The sequence below is a fragment of the Nannospalax galili genome, unplaced genomic scaffold, assembly GCF_000622305.1.
Source record: "Nannospalax galili isolate Female #2095 unplaced genomic scaffold, S.galili_v1.0 scaffold116, whole genome shotgun sequence".
Classification (NCBI taxonomy): Eukaryota; Metazoa; Chordata; class Mammalia; order Rodentia; family Spalacidae; genus Nannospalax; species Nannospalax galili.
In genome coordinates this window covers 100,062-122,286 of record NW_008340206.1, presented here as the reverse complement: position 1 = coordinate 122,286, position 22,225 = coordinate 100,062, and the positions used below count along the sequence as shown (strand labels likewise).

General features: G+C 40.2%; 1 protein-coding gene across 1 annotated transcript in view; it reads right to left on the bottom strand.

Moving 5' to 3' along the window:
• Ctnna3 (catenin alpha 3) overlaps positions 1 to 22,225 on the bottom strand; it is a 1,668,564-nt gene that overhangs the window by 1,605,283 nt on the left and 41,056 nt on the right. Inside the window, exon 2 of the mRNA XM_008835377.2 lies at positions 10,101 to 10,204. Within this exon, the coding sequence (XP_008833599.1) occupies positions 10,101 to 10,199 (99 nt within the window). The 5' untranslated portion in view covers positions 10,200 to 10,204. The remainder of the gene's footprint in view (positions 1 to 10,100; positions 10,205 to 22,225) is intronic.

Genomic DNA, 22,225 nt, shown 5'->3' with positions numbered 1-22,225 from the left:
TAATAATAATAATAATAATAATAATGTTATACTTATTCCTGTAAATATTTTAAAGACATCTTAACTTACTAACCTTTAAGGTCCCTTGTTGGGATTATAGTCAACAAGTGACTATATTTGCTTAGAAACTACTGTCCAAGAACACTGTGTACACAGAATTATCTCTGAGATTTCCTTAGAGCCTTTGAGGTTAATCCTGCTGTTCATTCATTGATGGGCCAGTCATCAAGGATACAAAATGAGAGGCTTGTGGATAAAAACAAAGTAACTGTTCTAGTTTCCTCTCTGTTGCTATGATAAAACACTCTGAAAACAACTTGGAAAAGATAAGATTTATTTGACTTACACTTCCAGGTCACGGTTCATCATTGAGGGAAGTCAGAGTAGGAACACAAGTAAGAACTTGAAGCGGAAACCATGGAACCATGGTGGAGGACTGCTCGAGGCTCATACTAGCTACTTAAACAGCCCAGGACCACCTGCCTAGGGATGGTACCACCTGCAGTGGGCTGGGCCCTCCTCCATCAATTACTGATCAAGACCATCCCTCCACAAACACTCCCACAAGTCCATCTGATCAAGGAAATTCCTCCATCAAGGCTCTCCTCTCAGATGACTCTAGGCTGTGTCAAGTTGGTAATTAAAGCTAAGTCTGACAGAAGCATAAGTAAATGGCACCATGTTCATTCAAAATGACTATAGAGATGACAACAGTCACAAACAAACAGTGATTTCTTTTTCCAAGAGAAATTCTAATCTTGGAGACCAAGTACCCAAAGGGGACAGAAGTCCTTCCCTGCTGTCTGGAAGCCAATCAGATCTGTCTACAGAAGAGTGGGAAATTAACTCAGGCATCTTGGTAGCTATTTGCATAAATTGGTGCACATGATTGCTTATGTACTTGCTATTCTTTGTTTCTTTCATCTTTATTTTTGGGGTTTTGACTCAAGAAGAGAAAGAAATGTTACTGAGGTTGGAGTAGGTCATAGAGTTCTCCCTAGTGGCAGCTGGTATTTGGAAGAGCTGTCACTGTGACTATGCATGTCTCTTCTTTGCAATTCCGCACATGATATGATTGTTTAGTCTCTGGGTAGTCACTACTTATCTCTCCAGACATTGTCACCTCCCAAAGAGAGGATGGTGAGGGAGTTAAGGACATGCTATTTTAAAATATACCAAACTGTATATTGATTATTTCAAGCTGAAATCATTTAAGGAACTGTGGCTTCAGAAAGGGCTACTTGGCCTGGCTTTCCATACATGTAGCAAGCCATATGCTTTTGGAAAGTATTTCCTTCTAATACCAAGGCTGAAAACTAGCCTTGTTCACCCAAGACTGGAAAGTGGGTCAGCAGTAAACCTGAATAAACAAACTTGTTGGAAGAAGATTTTTTTTTTGTCTTTTTGAAGCAGATATTCCTGCTTCAAATGATCATGAACTGGTCCTATTATCATCGTTAAGGGAAAGATCCTCTACCCCTTAGTTGTTATGTGGGTTCTTGGTTGGATCTGGGAACCCAGTAACAGAGATGATTAATATGAGAAAAGCAAAGAATTTATTAATTTTACATGTATGTGAAGATTTTCACAAACATGAAGTCTGAAGCCATGGCCAAAACGCAATGCTTGATACTTTGTAGACAATAATAACCAATTTTGAATAAATTAGAAGGTTAAGGACATCTGGGCCACAATAGTAAATTCTATGGCTGTTATTAAGTGTGAGATGGTAGGCGGGATGCAGAAGAGGCTCGTGGAAGTTAAGAGTTCCCTCAGAGCTAGAAAGATGGCTCAGCAGGTAAGAACGCTTGCTGATCTTGCAGAGGACCTGAGTTCAGTTCCTAGCACCTGTGTTGGGTGGCTTACAACCACCTATAACTCCAGCTCCCGGGAAATTGCCAGCTGCTTCTGGCATCCACAGGCACCTCCACAACATGCATGTGCACACACATATACACATAAATAAAAAATAATAAATCCTAGCCGGGCAGGCAGATCTTTGTGAGTTCAAGGCCAGCATGGTCTACATAGTGAGTTCCAGGACAGCTGGGGCTACAGGGAGACCCTGCCTCTAAAAGACAAAAAAAAAAAAAAAAAAAAAAAAAAAAAAAAAAAAAAAAAAAAAAAAAAAAAACAAGAAAAAAAATAGAAAAGAGTTGTTGCCGAGATCCAGAAGGATACTAATCCTATACCTACCTCTTGAAACATTTAATCTATTTATATCATAAAATACATCTGAACCTTTGCCAAAAACTTCATAACAAGTTAGAAATGAATTTATTGTTTTTAAGAAATTTTTGAATGAGTTGATTTTTTTTTTTAAGTATTTTATTTGGACTAGAGAGATGGCTCGGCAGTTAAGAGCACTGACTACTCTTACAGAGAACCTGGGTTTGATTCCCAGCACCCACATGGCAGTTAACAACTGTCTATAACTCCAGTTCCAGGGGAACTGACACCTTCTTCTGACCTCCATAGGCATTGCACAACATGGGTGCACTTACACACGTGCAGACAATACACGCAGATATATAAAATAAAAATAACACACATTCAACCTGAATCTGACACACAGAAAATGATATTTTGTGGTAAATAAGATTATTGATGGATCCATTACATAAGAGCTGCAGTGTGATCCAGCAACGTCTATCCCCTTCAGAGAGCAGACCACAGAGATGTAAATTCCTTAGGCAAAATTCTGCATAAATAGACTTTCTCCATTCCACTGCCAAACTCAGATCTTGAAAGTGATAAAGTGCAGATGCCTGCAGTTGCAATCATAAAAATGTAATTGCTGAGAAAAAAATTATTTCTGATCCATTGGAGGAATTTATTACAGAGGGATGCAACTGTATAAGTTATCACAGTGAGAAAATGAAAGTAAATGATTGAAATACATCCCAGGCTGAGCATCTCTGTAAAGTGACCTGGTGATTTACCTATGCTCAAGAGGGAAAGAAAATAGACTAAGGATAAATCAGGTTTAATAGGGAAGACTCTGGTTACTATAAAAAGAGCAGAATAAAGATTTATGAATAAATAAATTAAGAGGTTAGAGTGGCATCATAGTATCTACAACCAATTACTCTAAAAATTAAAATGTGATTTGGGCTTTGAGTTATAAACAGAGATAAGTGATTTCTGCGGAAGCTTACAAGCAAAAAAAATAAAAATAAAAATGTAACATGAAGATAAACAGAGGAAACGTGAGAATTTTTTAACGAGATCACTAAATTGTAACTTAAAGAATAGGAACTTCTATCTAAATGTCTTCCAGTAGAATCAGGTCCTGTATTGCCTGCTTAAAATAAATAAACATTGGAACTACTCAGGTTAAGCATGCTTTGGAAAAATAGCCAAGATATGGACACAATCTAAGGGTCTACTGACAAATAAATGTGATAGATGACTGATAAATGATAGATAATAGATATAGATGATAGATAGATGATAGATAGATAAAGATTATAGATAGTCATGAATAGTAAGTCATTTTAGTAAAAGGAAATCTTACCATTTATCAGCTTGGATAGGCCTGGAGTCATTATCCTAACTAGTGTTTCTGTTAGGATAGTAAATAATGCCTCCAGGCACAAGAGGAGAGTGCTTCATAATCGCACACCTATGGAGTCACAGAGGCAGAGCATAAAGTGGAGGTTTTCAGAGTCTTGGAAGTAAGGGATATAGGTCATGGGAAGACATGGGTAAAAGACATAAATTTTTAGTTGTAAGATGAGTAAGTTCTGGGAACTTAGTGTATAAATAGCATGGTAACTATAGCTAACAATACTGTGCTATATACTTGAAATTTAATGAAACAAATTTATAACATAGGTACACTTGGTCTTCACCACACAAATACAAAATGGTAATTGTGAGTAGTGATGGATGTGCTCATTAATCTGGCTATGGTGATCATTAAATACTGCATGAATATATAACTTTATCAAATAAGCATTTTAAATAAAAATAAAATATCTGAAAAAGAATAATGTGGTACTATACTTAGCACAATGTTACCCTAGAGAAATCAACCTTATTTTAATTTAAATGGACCCCTTATTGGTATAGATAAATGATATAGGATAAAAGTGACAGATTAGGGGCTGGAGAGATGGCTCAGTGGTTAAGAGCACTTTCTTCTCTTGCAGAGACCCAGGTTCAGTTCCCAGGACCACATGGTGCCTCACAAATGCCTGCAACTCCAGCTCCAGGGAATCTAGTACCTTCTTCTGGTCTCCACAGGCATCTGCTCACATGTGGCACATATACACAGACACCCACAAATACACATAAATAAAAAGAAATCTTTAAAAGCTGAAGTGACAGATTTTAAAAGTTGAGCATCAAGTCCAATAACGTCAGTTTAAAAAAATAATAATAACTCTGACCTTAAAACATACTGGGATTTTCCAAGGAGAATCCCATTATAATGAAAATCAAATCTGTTCAGATCATTTTGTTGCACTAGAATTCTACTTCATCAGAGTTCTTACACGTAGCAGCTGGTCTATAAATTATTAAAATTTTTAATTTTATATGGTGACTAAGTCAAAAACTGTTCACAGCTGGGATATTGGTGAAGTTATATGCCAAACCTCTTTTGAGAAATCAATAAGCATTTTCAAAAACATTGAAACAATCAAAGAAGATAAAATTAGCATTACATTAACATATGACTAAAAACTGTTATGAAACAGGTACTGAGTTTCCTTTCCCTGATGCATCTGCTTGCTGTTCACAGAGAGTATAGATCCAGGTGCCACATAAAAAGCTCCTGAAATGAGCATAATCACGCTTTTAGAAGAGCTATATTCTTTCCAATCAAATAAAATTATTTCAGGTCATTTTCACCGTTTTAACTTTCTAGGTGGGATCAATAATGTTTAGAGAGACAGTTACAGTTTTAGAACAAACTAGAACACACACACATGCTATGACCACCATATCTATTAATGTAAATTTTTATTGGCTGATATAGCAGGATATTTTCTTTTAATTTAGCATACTGTAGTTTTATTTATATTATTTCTGCTAACATACTACTTTTATTGAATTTTTATAAATGTCATACAATATATTTGTATAGATCCCCTTCCTTATAACTTCCCTTAGTAACCCCACCTTTATATAAAGGCTCATAGAGTCAAATTTTGTGTCCCCCAAATGTCTTTTGGTGTGGGTCCATCCATTGGAGCCTGGTCAGCCTACCAAGAGTCTCACCTTTAAACAAGACTGACTCTCCCCTTCCTCAGGTAGGGTTGGGGTTCCTTACCCACTTCCCCATGTCTATGCTTGGATTTTTGTCTGGTTTCAGCTTGGGTGGGACTTGGGCATGCTATCACCATCGCTGTGAATTCATATGACTAACAGCCCACTTGTTTAGAAAACTGCTTCCTTGTGGTCATCCACCTCCTCTGTCTCTTACAATCTTTCCACCCACTCTTCCACAATGATCCCTGAGCCTTGGGAGGCAGAGGTTTGATAATAGGTGTCCTATTCAGAGATAAGCATTCTGTAGCCTCTTATTCTCTGCACACTGGCCAGTTGTGGGCCTCTGTGTTAATCACCATCTGCTATGTAAGAAAGCTTCTTTGCTGAGAGTTGAGAGATGCATTAATCTATGGGTGTAACGGTAATTCATTAGGAGTCAGTTTAATACTATATCCATTTAGCAAAATAAAAGTATTAGGCTTTCCCATATGGCTTGTGACCTGTCTAGCCTCAAGTTCCTAGACCTGATATCAATGTCAGATATGGGCTCCATCTTACAAAGTGGACCTTAAATCCAATTAGAAAGTGTTTGGTTACTCCTGTAATATTCATGCCACTATTGCCGTGGTAGGCATAGCTGTAGCAAGATTCTTGACCAAAATATCTACTAGTTTCTGTTCATATATAAAACATAGCTTCTGACCAACTACAGTGGTGCATACTGGTAATCCCAGCACTCAAGAGGCTTGAAGCAAGAGGATCAAGGTTAACCTGGTCTACATGGAGAGACCTTGTCTCAAAAAACAAACAGAAAATGTTTCTCCACAACACTTGCTGTGCTTGTAAACAACATGGAAGCACCCTTTATGACTATCAAGTTTTAAGCGACCAACTAGAATGTCATTGTTATGGAATAATGGTTATGCAGTAATATTAATGTATTTTCCCCAACCATCTCCAAAATGAGGGGCATTTTCCTTCTCTGCTTCCCTATAATTGCATAGGAACAAAATTTTTAGTTTTAAAAATTCATTTAAGACTTTCCCCATGAATGAACTTGTGATTCACACCTGACATCCCAGCACTAGAGAGATTAAGGAAAGAGAATCATGTAATTGAGGCCACCTTTGGGTACTTAGTGAGTTCAAGGTTACAGAGTGAGTCCCTGCCTCAAACTTCACCCCACCAAAACTTAGTAGTTCACATGAAAAAGCATTAAAAAAATTTTTCATATCTTGTTTATTGTCATACTTAGCAACTATTCCTAGAGAAATAATTCAATTGTATACTGCAATGTCCAGCAAAGAAATGTTCACTTTTTTTTGAGACATGTTTCCCAGGCTGGCCTCTAATTTGCTGTGTAGCTAAGAATGACCTTTAAACTTCTGACCTTCCTGTCTAGTGAGACCTTGGAGTCAAGGGCGGGCAGATTTCTGTGAGTTCAAGGTCAGCCTGGCTTATATAGCAAGTTCCAGGACAGCCAAGGCTACACAGTAAGACCTTGTCTCAAAAAAAATAAAAATAATAAAAGGAATAAAACCTGAGGACTGATCTTCCTTCCTGAATCTCCTGAGTGCTGGGATTATTAGAGCATGCCACCATGTCTGGTTCATTCAGTGCTGAGGATCAAACCCAGGAATTCCTGCATGCAAGGCAAGAACTCTACCAACTAAGCTACATCCCCAGTCATCAGTAGTTATAATAGACCCAAAAGATTCAGAAAGTTAAACATCCAAAACTGAGAGGCAACTTTAAATAAAACTATGGTGAAACTATATGATATGTTAAGTCAGCAGCAATTGTTCTTAAATTGTTCTTACAAATAATGGGAAAGTTGGGCTACAGACGTAGCTCAGTAGTAGAGTGCTTGCCTAATATGCTCACGGTCCAGACTTTAATCCCAAGCACCACAAAAATGAGGGGTAAGGGAACCATCAAAATATCATTGTAAATGGAAAAGTCAGATAAACTCTCTACATACATTATACAGTATTTCCTCCACTTCGTTTATGTATGCATATTTTACATATGCATGTATATATGTGTGGTGGTTAGTTTTCATTATAAACTGAACACAATCTAGAACCATCTGAGAGAAAGGCCTATAAAGATGTCTATGAAGGACTTTCTTGATTACATTCACTGAAGTGGAAAGACGCACCCTGAATGTGGGCAGCACCATTTCACTGGTTTTGTCCTGGATTGACTGGAGAGGAGAGAGCTGGCCGAGCACTGACAAGCAGGCATCAAGCGGATGTGTGCTACTCTTGACTGCGGATGCAACACAACTAGTTCTCTCAAGCACCCTGCCCTGATGGACTGTAACCTGGAACTGGGACCTGAATAGAGTTACTTTTGTCATGGTATTTTATCACAGCAATCGGAAAAGAACTAAGACTATTTTTCAGCATATTTATTACATACATATTATGATGATTTGAATGAGAATGTCCCCCACAGGCTCCAAGTATTTTGGACATTTTGTCCCCAGTTGGTAGCACTATTTAGGGAGGTCTTAGAAGGTGTGGCCATGCTAGAGGAAACAGGTCACTTGGGGTGGGCTCAGATAGTTCTTAAGCCTTGCTGGATTTCGACTTGCTCTCTGCTTCCTGTGCCTGCTTGAAGATGTGAGCGCTCTGTTTTCTACTCCTGCTCCAGCCACCTCCCGCTGCCAGGCCTCCCCACCATGATGGACTCTTGCCCTTTTCAAACCGTAAACTAAATAAACTCTTACTTTATAAAGTCCCGTGGTCATGGTGTTTCTATCCCAGCAATAGAAAAGGAACTAATACACATATTAAATATACATATATGATTGCACCATATATATTTCTGTACCTACTTGAGGATGTAAGCACTCTGCTTTCTGGTCCAGCCACCTCTGCCAGCATGCCTCACCACTGTGACAGACTCTCATCCCTCTGGAACCATCATCTCAAATAAACTCTTCCTTTTATAAGTTGCTTTGGTGAGTGTTTTGATCACAGCAACAGAAAAGTAGCTAATACAGTGGCATGCACAACCATGCCCTCTGGATTGATATTCTTTGTATTTTAAAGTTCTAAGAAAATTACCCACTATTGTACTGTCTTAGAAGGAAAATGCATGAAACTATTAATGCCTGTCTCTTGGTGGTAAAATTGAATGCTTTTAAATTTTCCATTCCAAGCTCCAGGGGGATTCTAGTTTTTTTCAGCAAAGATTGTCAGAAAAACAAAAACTAAAGCCAGACATAGTGGTGCATTCCTGTAATCTCAGCACTCAACAGACAGGCAGGAAGATTCTGAGTTTGAGTCTAAGCTAGGGGAGAAGGGATGAAAGTATATATATGGGGTTTTGTTTTCTTCTGTCTTTCAACATGAAACCATTCCGTGAATGACTTGAACAGTATTCATTCCAAGTATTAGTGTCCTTTAGACCTCCACTGTAAAATAAATATAATGACTCAGTTGTCATCACTGAGAATGTTTTTAATTGCCTTCCCAGTAGCAGAACTCAATTTGTGCTAAGTGGAAACACACAGAATCTGTTCTCAGAGCTGCTCCCCTAGCCATCTCATAGAAAAGACCAGGAGAACATTCAAATGATCAGAGATAAGACCACTATAGTTTACTTAAGTAAACCTTGAGTGTTTAGACTCTTTAGAAAAAGGGATTTAGGCCAGGCATGGTGGCACTCACCTTTAATCCCAGCCCTCAGGAGGTAGAGGCAAGTGGATCTCTGTGAGATCAAGGCCAGTCTGGTTCACATAGTGAGTTCCAGGTGGGCTGGGACTAGGGAGACCCTGTCAAAAACAAAGGAACTTAGAAATGTGATGTAAGGTAGATCTGAAGGGGAGTTCTCTTACAAATTTTTCCATTAAGGATAAATATGATCTATGCTTTCACCTAAGTTTCTTCAAACTCAGCCTCAAGAAATCCCATACTCAGCAAGAGTGAGAGGAAGGTGAGAGTGGGTAATGAGGGAATGTGATCCAAAGGCTTCTTATTTACACATGAAGATATCATAATGTAATCAATTATTATGTGTAATTAATTTATGCTAATTAAAACATTTTTAAAAACAAAGAAAATCCAATGTACGGATGTATATAATAAATCAAAGAATCATTATGCATTATGAAATGGCTATTCATTTTATGAAAATTATCACAGAATTACTTTGCATAGCTGCTTTTCTCCCACATTTTCATATTTTCATAATAGATGACTATCTGACAAATCAGCCACTGTGTCTCTTAGGGCAAATCACTGAAACACTCGATTTAATAAAGATGGTAGTGATTATGCTAACTCACCTCTGTTTTCATGGTTTTAACTCTAGATGATTAACATAAAGGTGTTTTAAAATTATATATGCACCTGGAGCCAGGGCAATGGGTTAGGGTTAGGGTTAGGGTTAGGGTTAGCCTGGCAGTTGAGTTCTATCCCTAGGACCCACATCAAATGGAAAGAGAGAACTGAGTCCTCAAAGTTGTCCTCTGACCTCCACACATATGTCAGGACATGTGAGCCCACTCAAACACACACCATAATAATAATATTTTTTAATTATATACACATCTGAACCTGATGGCACACACATGTAATCCAAGAACTAAGGAGGCTGAGTCAAGAGGGTCATGAGTTTAAGACTACTGTGAGCTACAGAGACCCAATCATATAGCAGTCAGTATTAAAAGATGATCTAAGTGAAACATTTCAAAATTTTATTATTACTAAATACATACTTGTGACATCTTAACACCAGCTTAATAAAGGACAGTTTTAGATGACATATTCATGTACTAAACCAAATCTTTCCTTGGCTCATTATTTTGTCCATGTTTCCTAATTCTCCTAAAGCAGAGTCACTACACATTGCAATCTTGATGGTGTTAATACCTGGATTATCAGAGGCTCCAGTAACTTCTCTACAGTGAATGTCTGGATCCGCAGGTCCTGAGGGTCCATATTTAGGGTGATCGGTGCTTCTGCTGACATGCTGCCTGCACACAAACACAAACACACAAAAACAAAGCTTATCTGTAAAGAGAAACCTTTGTAAAGCAGAGATTCATGACAACCTTGGAGAAGCTGAGATGTATATTCAGCACCTCTCAGTCCTCAGAGGACCAGGAGTACAAGTCCACCATCAGAGAAACAAGATACGCCCCATCTGTTCTGAGGTCATGGTGCCTGGGCTTAGGTGTGATAGCAGACAATAGTAGATTCATACCTGACTTTAAAACCTCATCAAATGGCATTGCATTTGGTCAGTAATTAATTGTCAGCAAAAAGATACATCTTACAGCATGCAAGTCCTTTGTTCTCTATGAAAGCACAACATCCAAGTACTCTGCTCACATGTTTGGCAGATTCTTGTTAAGACTTAGATGAGCCCACAATTAGCCAATGTGCAGAGAACAAGAGGTCACAGAGTGCTTATCCCTGAATAGGATGCCTATACAAACCTCTGCCACCCAAAGCCCAGAGATCATTGCGGAAGAAGAAACAGAACGATTTTAAGAGCCAGAGCAGGTGGATGACTACAAGGAAATAGAGTCTTCCAAATAGCCGGTCATTTACTCATATGAACTCACAGCAATGGTGACAGCATGCACAAGTCCTATGCAAGCTCAAATCAGACAGAATCCCAGCCTAGACATGGGGAACCAGATAAGAAATCCCAACCCAACCTAAGGGATTTTTGGCAATTGATGGCTGTTGGGAGGGGAAAAGATAGTATCTTACAGGGTTGAGAGCCCAGTGAATGGATCCACACTAAAGGACATTGGGGGATACAAATCATACTCTATAGGCCATATTATATACATATATATACACATATGTGTGTAGATACATATATATACAAGAGTTCATTAAATCAGGCAGGGGCAGTGGGGGAAGTGAAAAGAGAGGCATGTACCTAAGTGCCATCAAACTATTTTGTATGAACATTGCAAAATTCAATTTTTTAACAAATGCAAAAGGGGCCGTAGAGATGGTTCAGCGGTCAAGAACACTTGTTCTTCTAGAGGACCTGGGTCCAATTCCCAGCACCCACATGACAGATAGCAACCGTCAGTAATTCCAGTTCCAGGGGATCTGACGGCCTCTTCTGGCCTCTGCGTGGGCTGCACATACATGGTGCACTTACATACTTGCAGGCAAAACACTCATACACATAAAAAGTAAGAATAATAACTAAAGTACTTTTTTTATTTTTTTAATTAAAAGAAGCTTCTCATTACAACAGCATTAACCTATTCAATAACATTTTTCTGAGCTAGGGTTCATCTCTTTCAAAATTGGCTGTACATTTCTAGGTTTACAGATGAATTATTACGCTTATACAATCTTTTTCACATGATAAACTCTATAAGACATAAAATTAAATGAGGTTTGAATGTTTAAAAAGATCTCCACTTCGTTGTCAAAACACACAGTTTCATACAGAAAAATTCATTCCAAGCCTATCGACATTGAGACGTTTTCACATGCATTTCTAATCTCTATATACATGACTATCACTGGTCACAGTCGCCCACCTTCTGAGCTCCTCAGCATCTGAGCATGAATACAAACTCATAAGGTACTTTTAAAAAATACAAAGAAAAGACTTAAATGAGAAACCACAAGACATGATTTGTCTGTATGTGTTTTGAAAGCTGTTTATCTGAGAGTTTTCATTACAGAAAAAGGCTAGGGGCGATTTACTTCTTGCACAGAAAAGCCAGTATGACTCTAAACAGCTGATATTAAAGAAAAGAGGAGATGCCCCGGAAAGGCATTAACAGTTAGACAAGACAAATAATAATTTATTCTCTAGGATATTAACATTATCCTTAAGAATGAATTGAAGAGGATGGGGAGATGAATAAGTTGATTAAATACCTGCCTTTACAAACATGAGGACCTGCCGGGCGTGGTGGCGCACGCCTTTAATCCCAGCACTTGGGAGGCAGAGGCAGGTGGATCTCTATGAATTCAAGGCCAGCCTGGTCTACATAGTGAGTTCCAGGCCAGCTGGGGCTACAGGGAGACCCTGTCTCAAAAAGACAGAAGAAAAAAAAAAAAACAACAACAACAACAACAACAAAACAAAACAAAACAAACATGAGGACCTGAGTCAGGCTCCCCAGCAGCCACATAAAAGGCAGGTGCAAGGAATTGTAATCCAAGCAATGGGGAGGCGGAGACAGGAGGACCCCAAGAGCTTCAAGGCCAGCAAATCTAGCTCAATCAGTGAACTTCAAGATCGGTGAGAAATCATCTCTCAAAAAAATAAGGTAGAAGGCTGGCACAATGGCTCAGAGGTAAAAGGACTTGGCCTGACAAACCCGAGTTCAGTCCTACAACCGATGTAAAGATGAAGGAGAGAACTAACTCTCACAGAGTTGTCCTCTGATCACACACAGGTCATGGCACTCAAGCACACACACCCACAAAGACACACTATGTACACTCACAATAATAATAAATTAAATAACTTTTCTAAAATACTTTTTTAAAGGTGAAAAGTGATAGCGGACAATGCCAACCCCAACCTCTGGCCTTCACAAATACCAGCACACACATATGTGTGGTACATGTGTGGTACACATGCATGCGCCACACATGCACACACACACACACACAGAGAATTCATTGAGATTTTATATAAGAATCATATATTCTTAATCAAATGAGAAATGACTATATTGAAACTGACATTGAAATTAAAATTTCTAATCATAATGCCTGTTACCCAGATCACTAGACATGTGTATCTGCTTTAACCTTTCCATAGTTAATCAGCTGACAAGTGTTTACTGAAGGCCCACAGAGATAAAGAGAGAAAAAAGTCTCTCACAGGCTGGGTGTGCTGGCACATGCCTTTAATTCCAGAACTTGGTGGGCAGAGGCAGGTGGATCTCTGTGAGTTCGAGGCCAGCCCGGTCTCCACTAGCAAATCCAGGCCAGCTGCGGCTACAGGGAAACTTTGTCTCAAAAAGACCAAAAATTAAAAATTAAAAAACGTGAAAGCAAAGCAAAAATGAAATAAAAAGAAGGACTTTCTTTAGTTGTCTTTCTGGTTGTTAGTTTATCTATAAAAGTAAGTCATTGCTTTCTTTTTAGTTGACTTAGTGGCTATTAATAGACAGGTAGGTGGCGGGGTGCGCACATGGTATACCCGGATCAGGCTCCTCATTTCTTTTCAGCCACAATAATCCTAGACACTGGGCTATTCGCTTTCCTGTTTGTTTCCAACCTCTAAGAATTCATCAGAATTACATGCTAGAGTCCCTGTTCCCATCCATCTGTCCTGTGAATGTCGATTCCCACTCCCCTCCATCCGTTCTCACTACCTGACCCTAGTTCCATAAAATCAGCAACTCTTTGCCTGTCAACCTCCCCCATTCTACTGGGACTTCCCCTAGATCTATAAACGTGCTATTGTGTATATTCGAAGATTTCCCTGACCTCTAAGCCTATGTGTATACGTAAAAGGATCGCTGCTTGGCTAAGACTGCCCTTCCAAACTATATACCTGATTCGGAGAGGGGGATCAACACAGACATACACCCTACAACTAAAAATCATCTGTATTGCTGACAATCTTTATTAAGCATCATATTTCCATTAATAACCAAATTTGTTTAAACAAAACCGAAGAGCCTTACTGCTCTTCAGCTGTCATCCCACATGATTGCTCTCCATGGCAGGGACTGGCAAGACGGCTCAGCCGGACCCCACATGGAGGAAGGAGAGAACTGACCCCTACAAACTGTCTTCTACCGCCACATGCGCAGCACCGCATACTCATACTCACACGTGTAAATAATCAAATGTATGGCGCTCATAGCTGCTGTGGTTGGTTACCTACACAAGGTTTGGCCTGTCAACATTTCATCATGGTTGGGGGAGGGGCTCCACCCCTCCCTGTTGGCAGTTATGGTTGCTGGGGAAGAGGGTATAACTATTCTTTAGTTAGCTGTATGCTCCAATAAATAACCTCCCACCTACGCTCATGCAAGCAATCCTAATTGAACTCAGTGGCTCAAAAAAAAAGAGAGAGAGAAAGAAAGACAGTTTAGAGGTAGATGGAGACAAGAGAGGGTACTGGGGGGTGAAAATGACAAAAATTCTTTTTCTACATGTGTGAAATTATCAAAGAATTTTAATGGATATTTGAAATATTCTTGTGAATAATAGAAATCTTCCAAAAGGCTCTCCTCAGTGACTTAGCATTGTATTTGTACATAATCAAAGTAGAAAAGTTCAAATGTGCTTATAATCAGATATTCTTATAATACTCTCATTCTTTCATGTGTCTTCAGCAAAGTTTTATATTAAAAACAAAGATAATTATACCAAAAGTCTCAAAGGGACCAATTATGACAAATTTAATAATTCATAAAAGCATTTAAGTACAATCATATGCTCTAAGCTTTTCTATACTATTAAAAGCACTAATGCCCACTAATCACTTTCTGTATAATATCAAAACATTCCATAGTCAACATAAGAAATTAAAATAGGGGGATGGAGAGATGGCTCAGTGGTTAAGAACACTGGTTGTTCTTGTAGAAAACCCAGGTTTGAATCCCAGCACCCACATGGCAGCTAACAACTGTCTGTAACTCCAGTTCCAGGAGATCCAATAGCCTCTTCTGTCCTCTGCAGGCATTGCACAACACAGGTGCACTTACCTACATACAGGCAATACATACATACATATAAAAAAATAAAATATTTTTAAAAAGAAATTAAAATATACAAATTTAAAGTAAGAGGAAAAGGACAATTTGTAAACTGAGTGGAGAGTCCTGGGTTACTGTTGCCATTTTTAAATAACTATATTATGTATTATTCATCTACTGAAAACCACACTAAATGTTGACAGTTTTATATTTTAAAAAAACAATATTGTTGATTATAGAGATAGAGCAAGTTTTCTGAAACAGCACGTTTCTAGATAGTTCTTTATTGAGCATAATCCAAATGACCTGCTCCAGGCTCCTTCCCCACCTCAAGACAATCAAGTGAATCTTCACTCTTGGTCCATGCAGAACATTATCATAAGTCACTTACAAAAAAGTGTCTTGCCAGGCATGGTAGCGCACACCTTTAATCCCAGCACTGGGGAGGCAAAGGCAAGCGGATCTCTGTTGAATTTGAGGACAGACTGGTCTACCTAGTGAATTCCAGGCCATCTGGACTACAAGGAGATCCTGTCTCAAAAAGACCAAAGGGGAAAAAAAAAAAGTGTCTTCTAGTCTTTACCTTTTGAGAGTGGGTCTCAGCCTATAGCACAGACTGGTCTGAAACTCACTATGTAGCCCAAGCTGGCCTTAAACACACAGCAATCTTCCTGCCTCAGCCTCCCAGGTCTGAAATGACAATAGGAGCCTGGCCCTGTTTTACTTTTTAAAAGCCATTTTTGACTTAAAAATTCAGTCAGAATTGTATTAGGTAAAAAATATATTATTAGTCTAGGTAATATATAAATATATAAAGTCACAAAGCACTACAATGGAGCCTTCTATATCTTGCTTCTCTTTCCTTTCCCCTAGTTTTATTTCCTTTCTAAAAATGAAAATATAGTCTCCTTTCTGTTAGCTATTCACCTGAAATATAGAAGGTAGACTTAAAAAAGAAAGAGTCCTAATGCTATTGCCAAATGTATTCTCTTCATGCAATCTAGGATTGAAATGTTTTTGTTTGGGTTGGGCTTTGATTTGATTTGATTTTCAATCATTCTTTCATTTTATTTCCCTCTAACACAAGTACAACGAAACTGACACGATATTACCATGGTGACCTACTTTATGCATCATCCAGAGCCAATCTATACAATAAGATATGTCTTTCAATGTATAATCATAGAGTCCTATCAAATGCATGTTCTCTGAAGGTTTGGCCTGCTAACCTACTTGTGGCAGGTATTTCCTACGTAAAAATCAAGCTTGTTGGGCTGGAGTGATGGTTCAGTGGTTAAAAGCATGCACTGCTGTTACAAAGGACCTATCTGGGTTCTCAGCACCCATGAAAATCCAATGCCTCTGGCCTCTGGGGACACCTGTACTCATGTGCACATACCCACATGTAAACATACACATAGACACATAAATTAAAGTCTTTTTAAATATTTTCTTCATTATTTTTAAGTGTATAAGTATATTGCCTGCATGTATGTAAGTGCCCTCATGTCACGCAATACCCATGGGAAAGGGCATCAAATTCCCTTAGAACTGGAGTTACAGATGGTTGTTATGTGCCACGTGGGTGCTGTGAATTGAATCCAGATCCTCTGCAAGAGCAGACAGTGCTCTTAATTATTGAGCTATCTCTCCAGTCCCAAAGCCCTTTTTTTTTTTTAATTAAAATTGTTGCTGGGTGTGGTGGTGCACATCTTTAATCTCAGCACTCGGGAGGCAAAGGTAGGCAGATCTCTATGAGGTCAAGGTCAGCCTGGTCTACATAGTGAGTTCCAGGCCAGCTAGGGCTACAGGGAGACCCTGTCTCAAAAAAAAATTAAGACAGTTGACATTCTTTCATCTGAGGGACAAAAGTAGAGGACATTATTGTAGGCTAAAATAAGGGGGAAGTAAGGTTTCACAAGATTTTTAAAGATGTCTTTACTTCATAAATGGCTTCCAAAACTACATTGAACACTAGAAATTGGAAGGGAGAAAAATTGAGAAGAAAAATTGTCCACATCATATGTAGAATGTTTTCGGCCAAGAGATAAAATATGAACCTAAGGGTAGAAAAGGCAAGGGGCCTTACCTGGGGTGGGGGGGATAATAGACAGCAGGAAAAATAATACTATAGATGTTTGGAAAAGCCATGTTATATTATTTTGTTTTAAAATATTTATCATTTATTATATTACTTATATTTATGTTGTATAATATTTCATATTTTATAAGTTTACTTAAAATTACATAGTTTTAATGCAGTTACCCCACATGGAGGGCTAATGCTCCCCCCCAGGAACCATAGACTATATATCAAAAACTCCAGTGCCAGACAAAGGATACCTCCCTTTGAGTTGCTGGTGGGGAGGAGTCCGAGAGACCCCCCCCCAAAAAAAACAGTATCAGTTATTGCCACTGCTCTCGGTTGCCCACCAGAACATGAAGGTAAAACCCTGTTGCTGAAGACACCACTGTGCAAGCTGTGTGCTATGCAAACTGCCAAGAGAGAAAAGTTATCAACAGTCCTATCCAGCTATAAAGCCTGAGAACCACAACAAAGGGAGCAGCATGATATCCCCAGGGTGCAGTTGTGGCGTTTGTATCTTAGAGGTAACCAACAGCTGACTAACTGGACCCAAAGCCTGCTCAATTAGAGGGAACTCACACCTGGTACTATAAATCTAGCCAAGAATCTGTGGCCGGAGAGGTCACGGGCCCTAGCAGTCATAAGCTCTAGAGAAGAACCTACTGTTGCCGTATTACTAAGGTAATACAGCAATTTCAACTGCCTTCTAAATACCCATCCTTGTTCCCAGAGATAAGTGCAGCTCTCACATCTCATCAAAAAAGCTTCTCTTGCAGCAGCTGACAGAAGCTATTGGAGAGATCCAGAGCTGGTCAAAATGAGAGAATAAGTGACCACTGGGTGCCCAGCCCCAAATGGAACATCTATAACACAACCCCTACACTTAAGGCTCAGAGAACATCACAGAAGAGGTGGCCAAAGACAGCAGGACAACTGCTGTAGGACAATGTCTTCAGAACAGGACAGGGATGTTGCATCCATGGATCCATGGACGCTCAACAATATGGCTGCCTGTACAAGACCTACAAAGACCAACACCAACCAACATGCCAACATGGAAGGAGGAAAATTCACAAGGCCCCACCCCTAGGTAAAGAGCTACAGACAGTCAATGGCTGCTGAGGGAGGGAGAAACTTGTTTTTTCAAGGATAATAACCCAATCCTAAGTGGTCAGCCTTAAACGCATGCAAATAAGGGCAACAATAATTGGACTCGGTAGGATTTTGTGCATGCGTGTGTGTGTGTGTGTGTGTGTATAATTTTGTTGATTATACAAAAATACAATAAGAGATTATAAATTTGAGAGAGGGTGATTGAAGGGGCAAAGCAGGATTTGGAGGAGGCTGAGAAAGGGTGGAAAAGATGCTATAAATACAGTATTCTCATATGAAATCCTCAATAAGTAAAATATACAGAGAGACCTAATTTAATCAAGGCATCTTCCAAGTCTATATTCATGTATTTTATTTACATTACATAGAGGAAGTTATTCAGAAGTTCACTTTTCCATGATAATATTTTAAAATAAAATAAAACAAGTCCTTGAAGAACCTTAGCTATACATAATTACTATTCTTTGAGTAGATGCTGTTTCTTATAAGAAATCTTTCTGATCTTTTGCATCTGTCCTGCTCAGTCATTCTGATTGATTGGAGATCAGGACTGTGAGAGGAAAAATATAGCAGAAGTTTGCAAGTGGAGTTGAAGCAAGGTCAAAGACTGTGACCAGCCTCTTGCAGCAATACTACAGCATGAATCCAAAGCAAAAATCCTAATATATTATAGATGTTATCTCCTAAAGTTCTAGTGTTTTATAATCTATAAAATATTGAGAGCTGGATAGTACCTCTAAAGACTCAAGATTAGGTCCCACAACAGCCCTTTCAACAATATGCTAGGCTTGGATCAATAGAAATAATGAGAGGCTTACTATACCATTTAATGCTGATGTTTGCTTTTGTAAAGTTCTTCCTTAGGTTGATTTGAACCATTCTTTAACCCCTATCCAATAGAGATGATTTGTAAAGTGGGAACAGTACTGGTTTGGTGACTGACAGACTAGGATAATACACCAGTTTTCAGAATCTAGGGAAGGAGAACAAATCTCTCGACAGTAGTAATAGATCTCTCCAGCAATAGACCTCAAAACAGGGCAAAACCACCCACTGGATCCTTCCCTATCTTTTTCTGCAACATGCCTAAATTTTCACCTTATCACCTTGCTTGAAATTAAACTCAAATCAATTTAAAATGGTTTGGCACACATCTTTATTTTTAAATGATTTAACTGTGAGAGATGAAGAGGATGCACTTGTCACACAGCAGCACAAATAGTCGTGACTCTCCACCTAACACACTCTGCATGTCTGTTCCAGGACATCCCACACTGTATTTTAGTCATGCCCAGGCAGCAAAAGAGAAGAGCGTTAGAAGATCACATTTCTACTGGCATTCTGGTTTCACACTCCCATCAGAATGGCCAGTTAAATTCTGCTTACAGAGCCCTCTAGGGCTTCTCTATTCCACGGTTTCAAATTCTCCTGATCATCAGTTCCAAAGGCAGGGGGACAGGGCAGCAGGAGCAGCTTGGCCTGTCATAGCAAACATGAAACAGACACACTCAACTGTCTTCCTCCCTTTCCACTGATACTCAGTCTAGGATCTCAGTCCCTACAGTGGTGCCATCCACATTCAGGGCAGGTCGCCCTCCCTCCCCCAGGCCTCCAGCTAATCATACCTGGAAACATCCTCATAGACACACCAAAAGGAGCACCTCCTGGAGGAATATAATCCAGTCAAACTGACTATGGCTATTGGCAATTAGCTATCATAAGGGTTTAGACCTGGTGGTTAGCAGCAGAGGTGGACATTACAGGAAGATGGTAGATATGTTTTGATGGCTGAGCCAACTGGAATTCCTGATGTAAGATAGAGAGAATCCGTGAATCCATGATATCTAAGTTTTCTGGTCTGGAGCAACTGGAAAGACAGTTGCCATGAACTGCACTGAGGGTGGACACAAGAGCAGGAAGATGAAGAGTCTGTCTGAGAACATGGTACGTTTGAGAGGTGAAGTCCTCATATAAGCAGCTGGGTATATAAGAGCAGAGTTTGGAAAGTAAATCCAGAATGAATATGAATTTTCAAGTTGCCAGCATAAAAGGAAATGGAGTGGGCTGGGGAGATGGCTCAGTAGTTACAGCGCTTGTCACCCAAGTGAGGACCAGGGTTTGGGTCCTCAGAACCCACATAAAGTACCAGGCAGGTGTGACAGCCCACCTGCAATTCCAGCCTCAGGAGCCAGAGACAAGGAATTCCCAGGGTTCACTGGCTAGTGAGACTAACCATATTGGTAAGTTCTGGGTTTGATTGAGAGAATCTGCCTCAATGAATGAGGTAGAAGACCTACCAAGGATGAGTCCCAACATCAACCTCAGGCCTCCACATGCACACACATGGGCCCCACACACACCAAACACAATATACACACACATGCACAACACACACACATGAAGGGACCTAAAGGCCCCCTTGCAGAGGTCCGAGAGGAAGTTACTGGGGCACGGCCTGACTTGTTCTAAAAGTCTGAAGGATACTTCCGCACTGCTGAGGAGTGCATGATCAGCGCATGACCATCCTTAAGATACACCCTCAGGGGGGAGAGGGGGATTTCCAGATGCCTTTATAAGCTCTGTAACACCTGCAATAAATGAGTCCCTGCTTGACTAGGCTCCCCATTGCACCTGATTGTCCCTGGTACTGGAGGCAGCGTGGGCTGGCGAATAGTGTGCTTACTCATCCCCAATCATCATTGCGCGGGGGTCGCTGGTTTGAACCCCCCGCAACTGGCACCCAGCATGGCACTCGAAGGAAGGTGAAAAGAAGAAAAGAAAGAAAGAAAAATAACAGATTGGGGCCAATTGGGAAGTTGGGGGTAAGCAAGACCCGAAAGATGAGTAATGCAACTAATAAGCCTGAGGACCTGATGCTTAAAGCGCTGAGAGATATGCTTAAAAGCAGGGGATTGGATCTGTCAGATCCGGTAGCTCAAAAGGTTTGGGCAGAGGCTGTTCATTTGGCTCCCTGGCTACTTGGGGCTAATGTTTTTACTAGGGATACATAGGAACGTGTGGAACATCTAGCTCAACAAAGGGAGGTTCAATTGGGGGTTGATCCGCTGCTGGAGTTCTACCCTATTATTTTGTCCTTAAAGGCATGCTTTCGGCCCAAGAGCCCTAAGCCCTCTGCGCCACCTCCTGACAAGCCTTCAGAAACCCCAGCATGGGAATCATAGGAAGAGTTTGAGGAGGAATGCAGAAATGCAATAGAAGTGAAACCAAAAGCGACCAAAGTAACAAGTGGCACCTCGGGCATGCCCTGGCCAACTTCAGGGCTTCCTGAGACCCACGAAAACTGTCCCCATTTCCAGGATCCTGGCCCTGCTCAGGAGGCTTCTGTGAGGCCACGGGTAGAAGCGTATCCTATTAATGTAAACCCAGGAGGCGTGCACCCTGACCCCTGGTATCCCTGGGAGGTGAAGGATTTGAAGGAATTGAAAAAGGCAGTGGCTGAGGATGGCCCCGGATCACCCGCCCAGGATCACCCTGGGTAGATACTCTCCTCCAAGGCTTGGCTCATCAGCGGTGTACTACAAAGGACTGGCTGGACCTCACCAAAGCAGTTCTTCCTAGCCCCATACATATTAAATGGTGTGCCCTCTTTAAGGAGGAATGCAGGATACAGGCCAAGAGGAATGCAAGTGCCAACCCACCGGTCCCCATTACTTTTGGGATGTTGACTGGTTCAAGTGACTGTTATGCCACAGGGGAGCAACAGTCAGGCATTCCAGCCCCATATACAGAACAGGTCAGGGTCATAGGATTAAATGCTTGCAGAAAATTGGATGAGGGGCCTACCGAATCCCCCCTTGCAGGAATTAATCAAAAGCCTAGTGAAACCCTCTATGAGTTTATAGACCGAGTGGAAAAGAGCTTAAAACGAAAATTACCCCCAGGCCCATTGAGGGAGCAATTCACTAAACTCCTGGTATGGGATGGAATGGATGCTGATCACAAGATAGCCTGTGCTGGCCTTAAGGACAGGTCCATGGAACAATGGATAATTGACTCCAAGGAGGTGGAAACCCAAAGGGGCCTAACCAAAGCCATGTCTGCTGTCTTACAGATGCAAACAGAGGCTCTGACCCATGCCTTAACCCAGGCATTTAATTCACTTAATCTGGGACAGCAGGTAACAA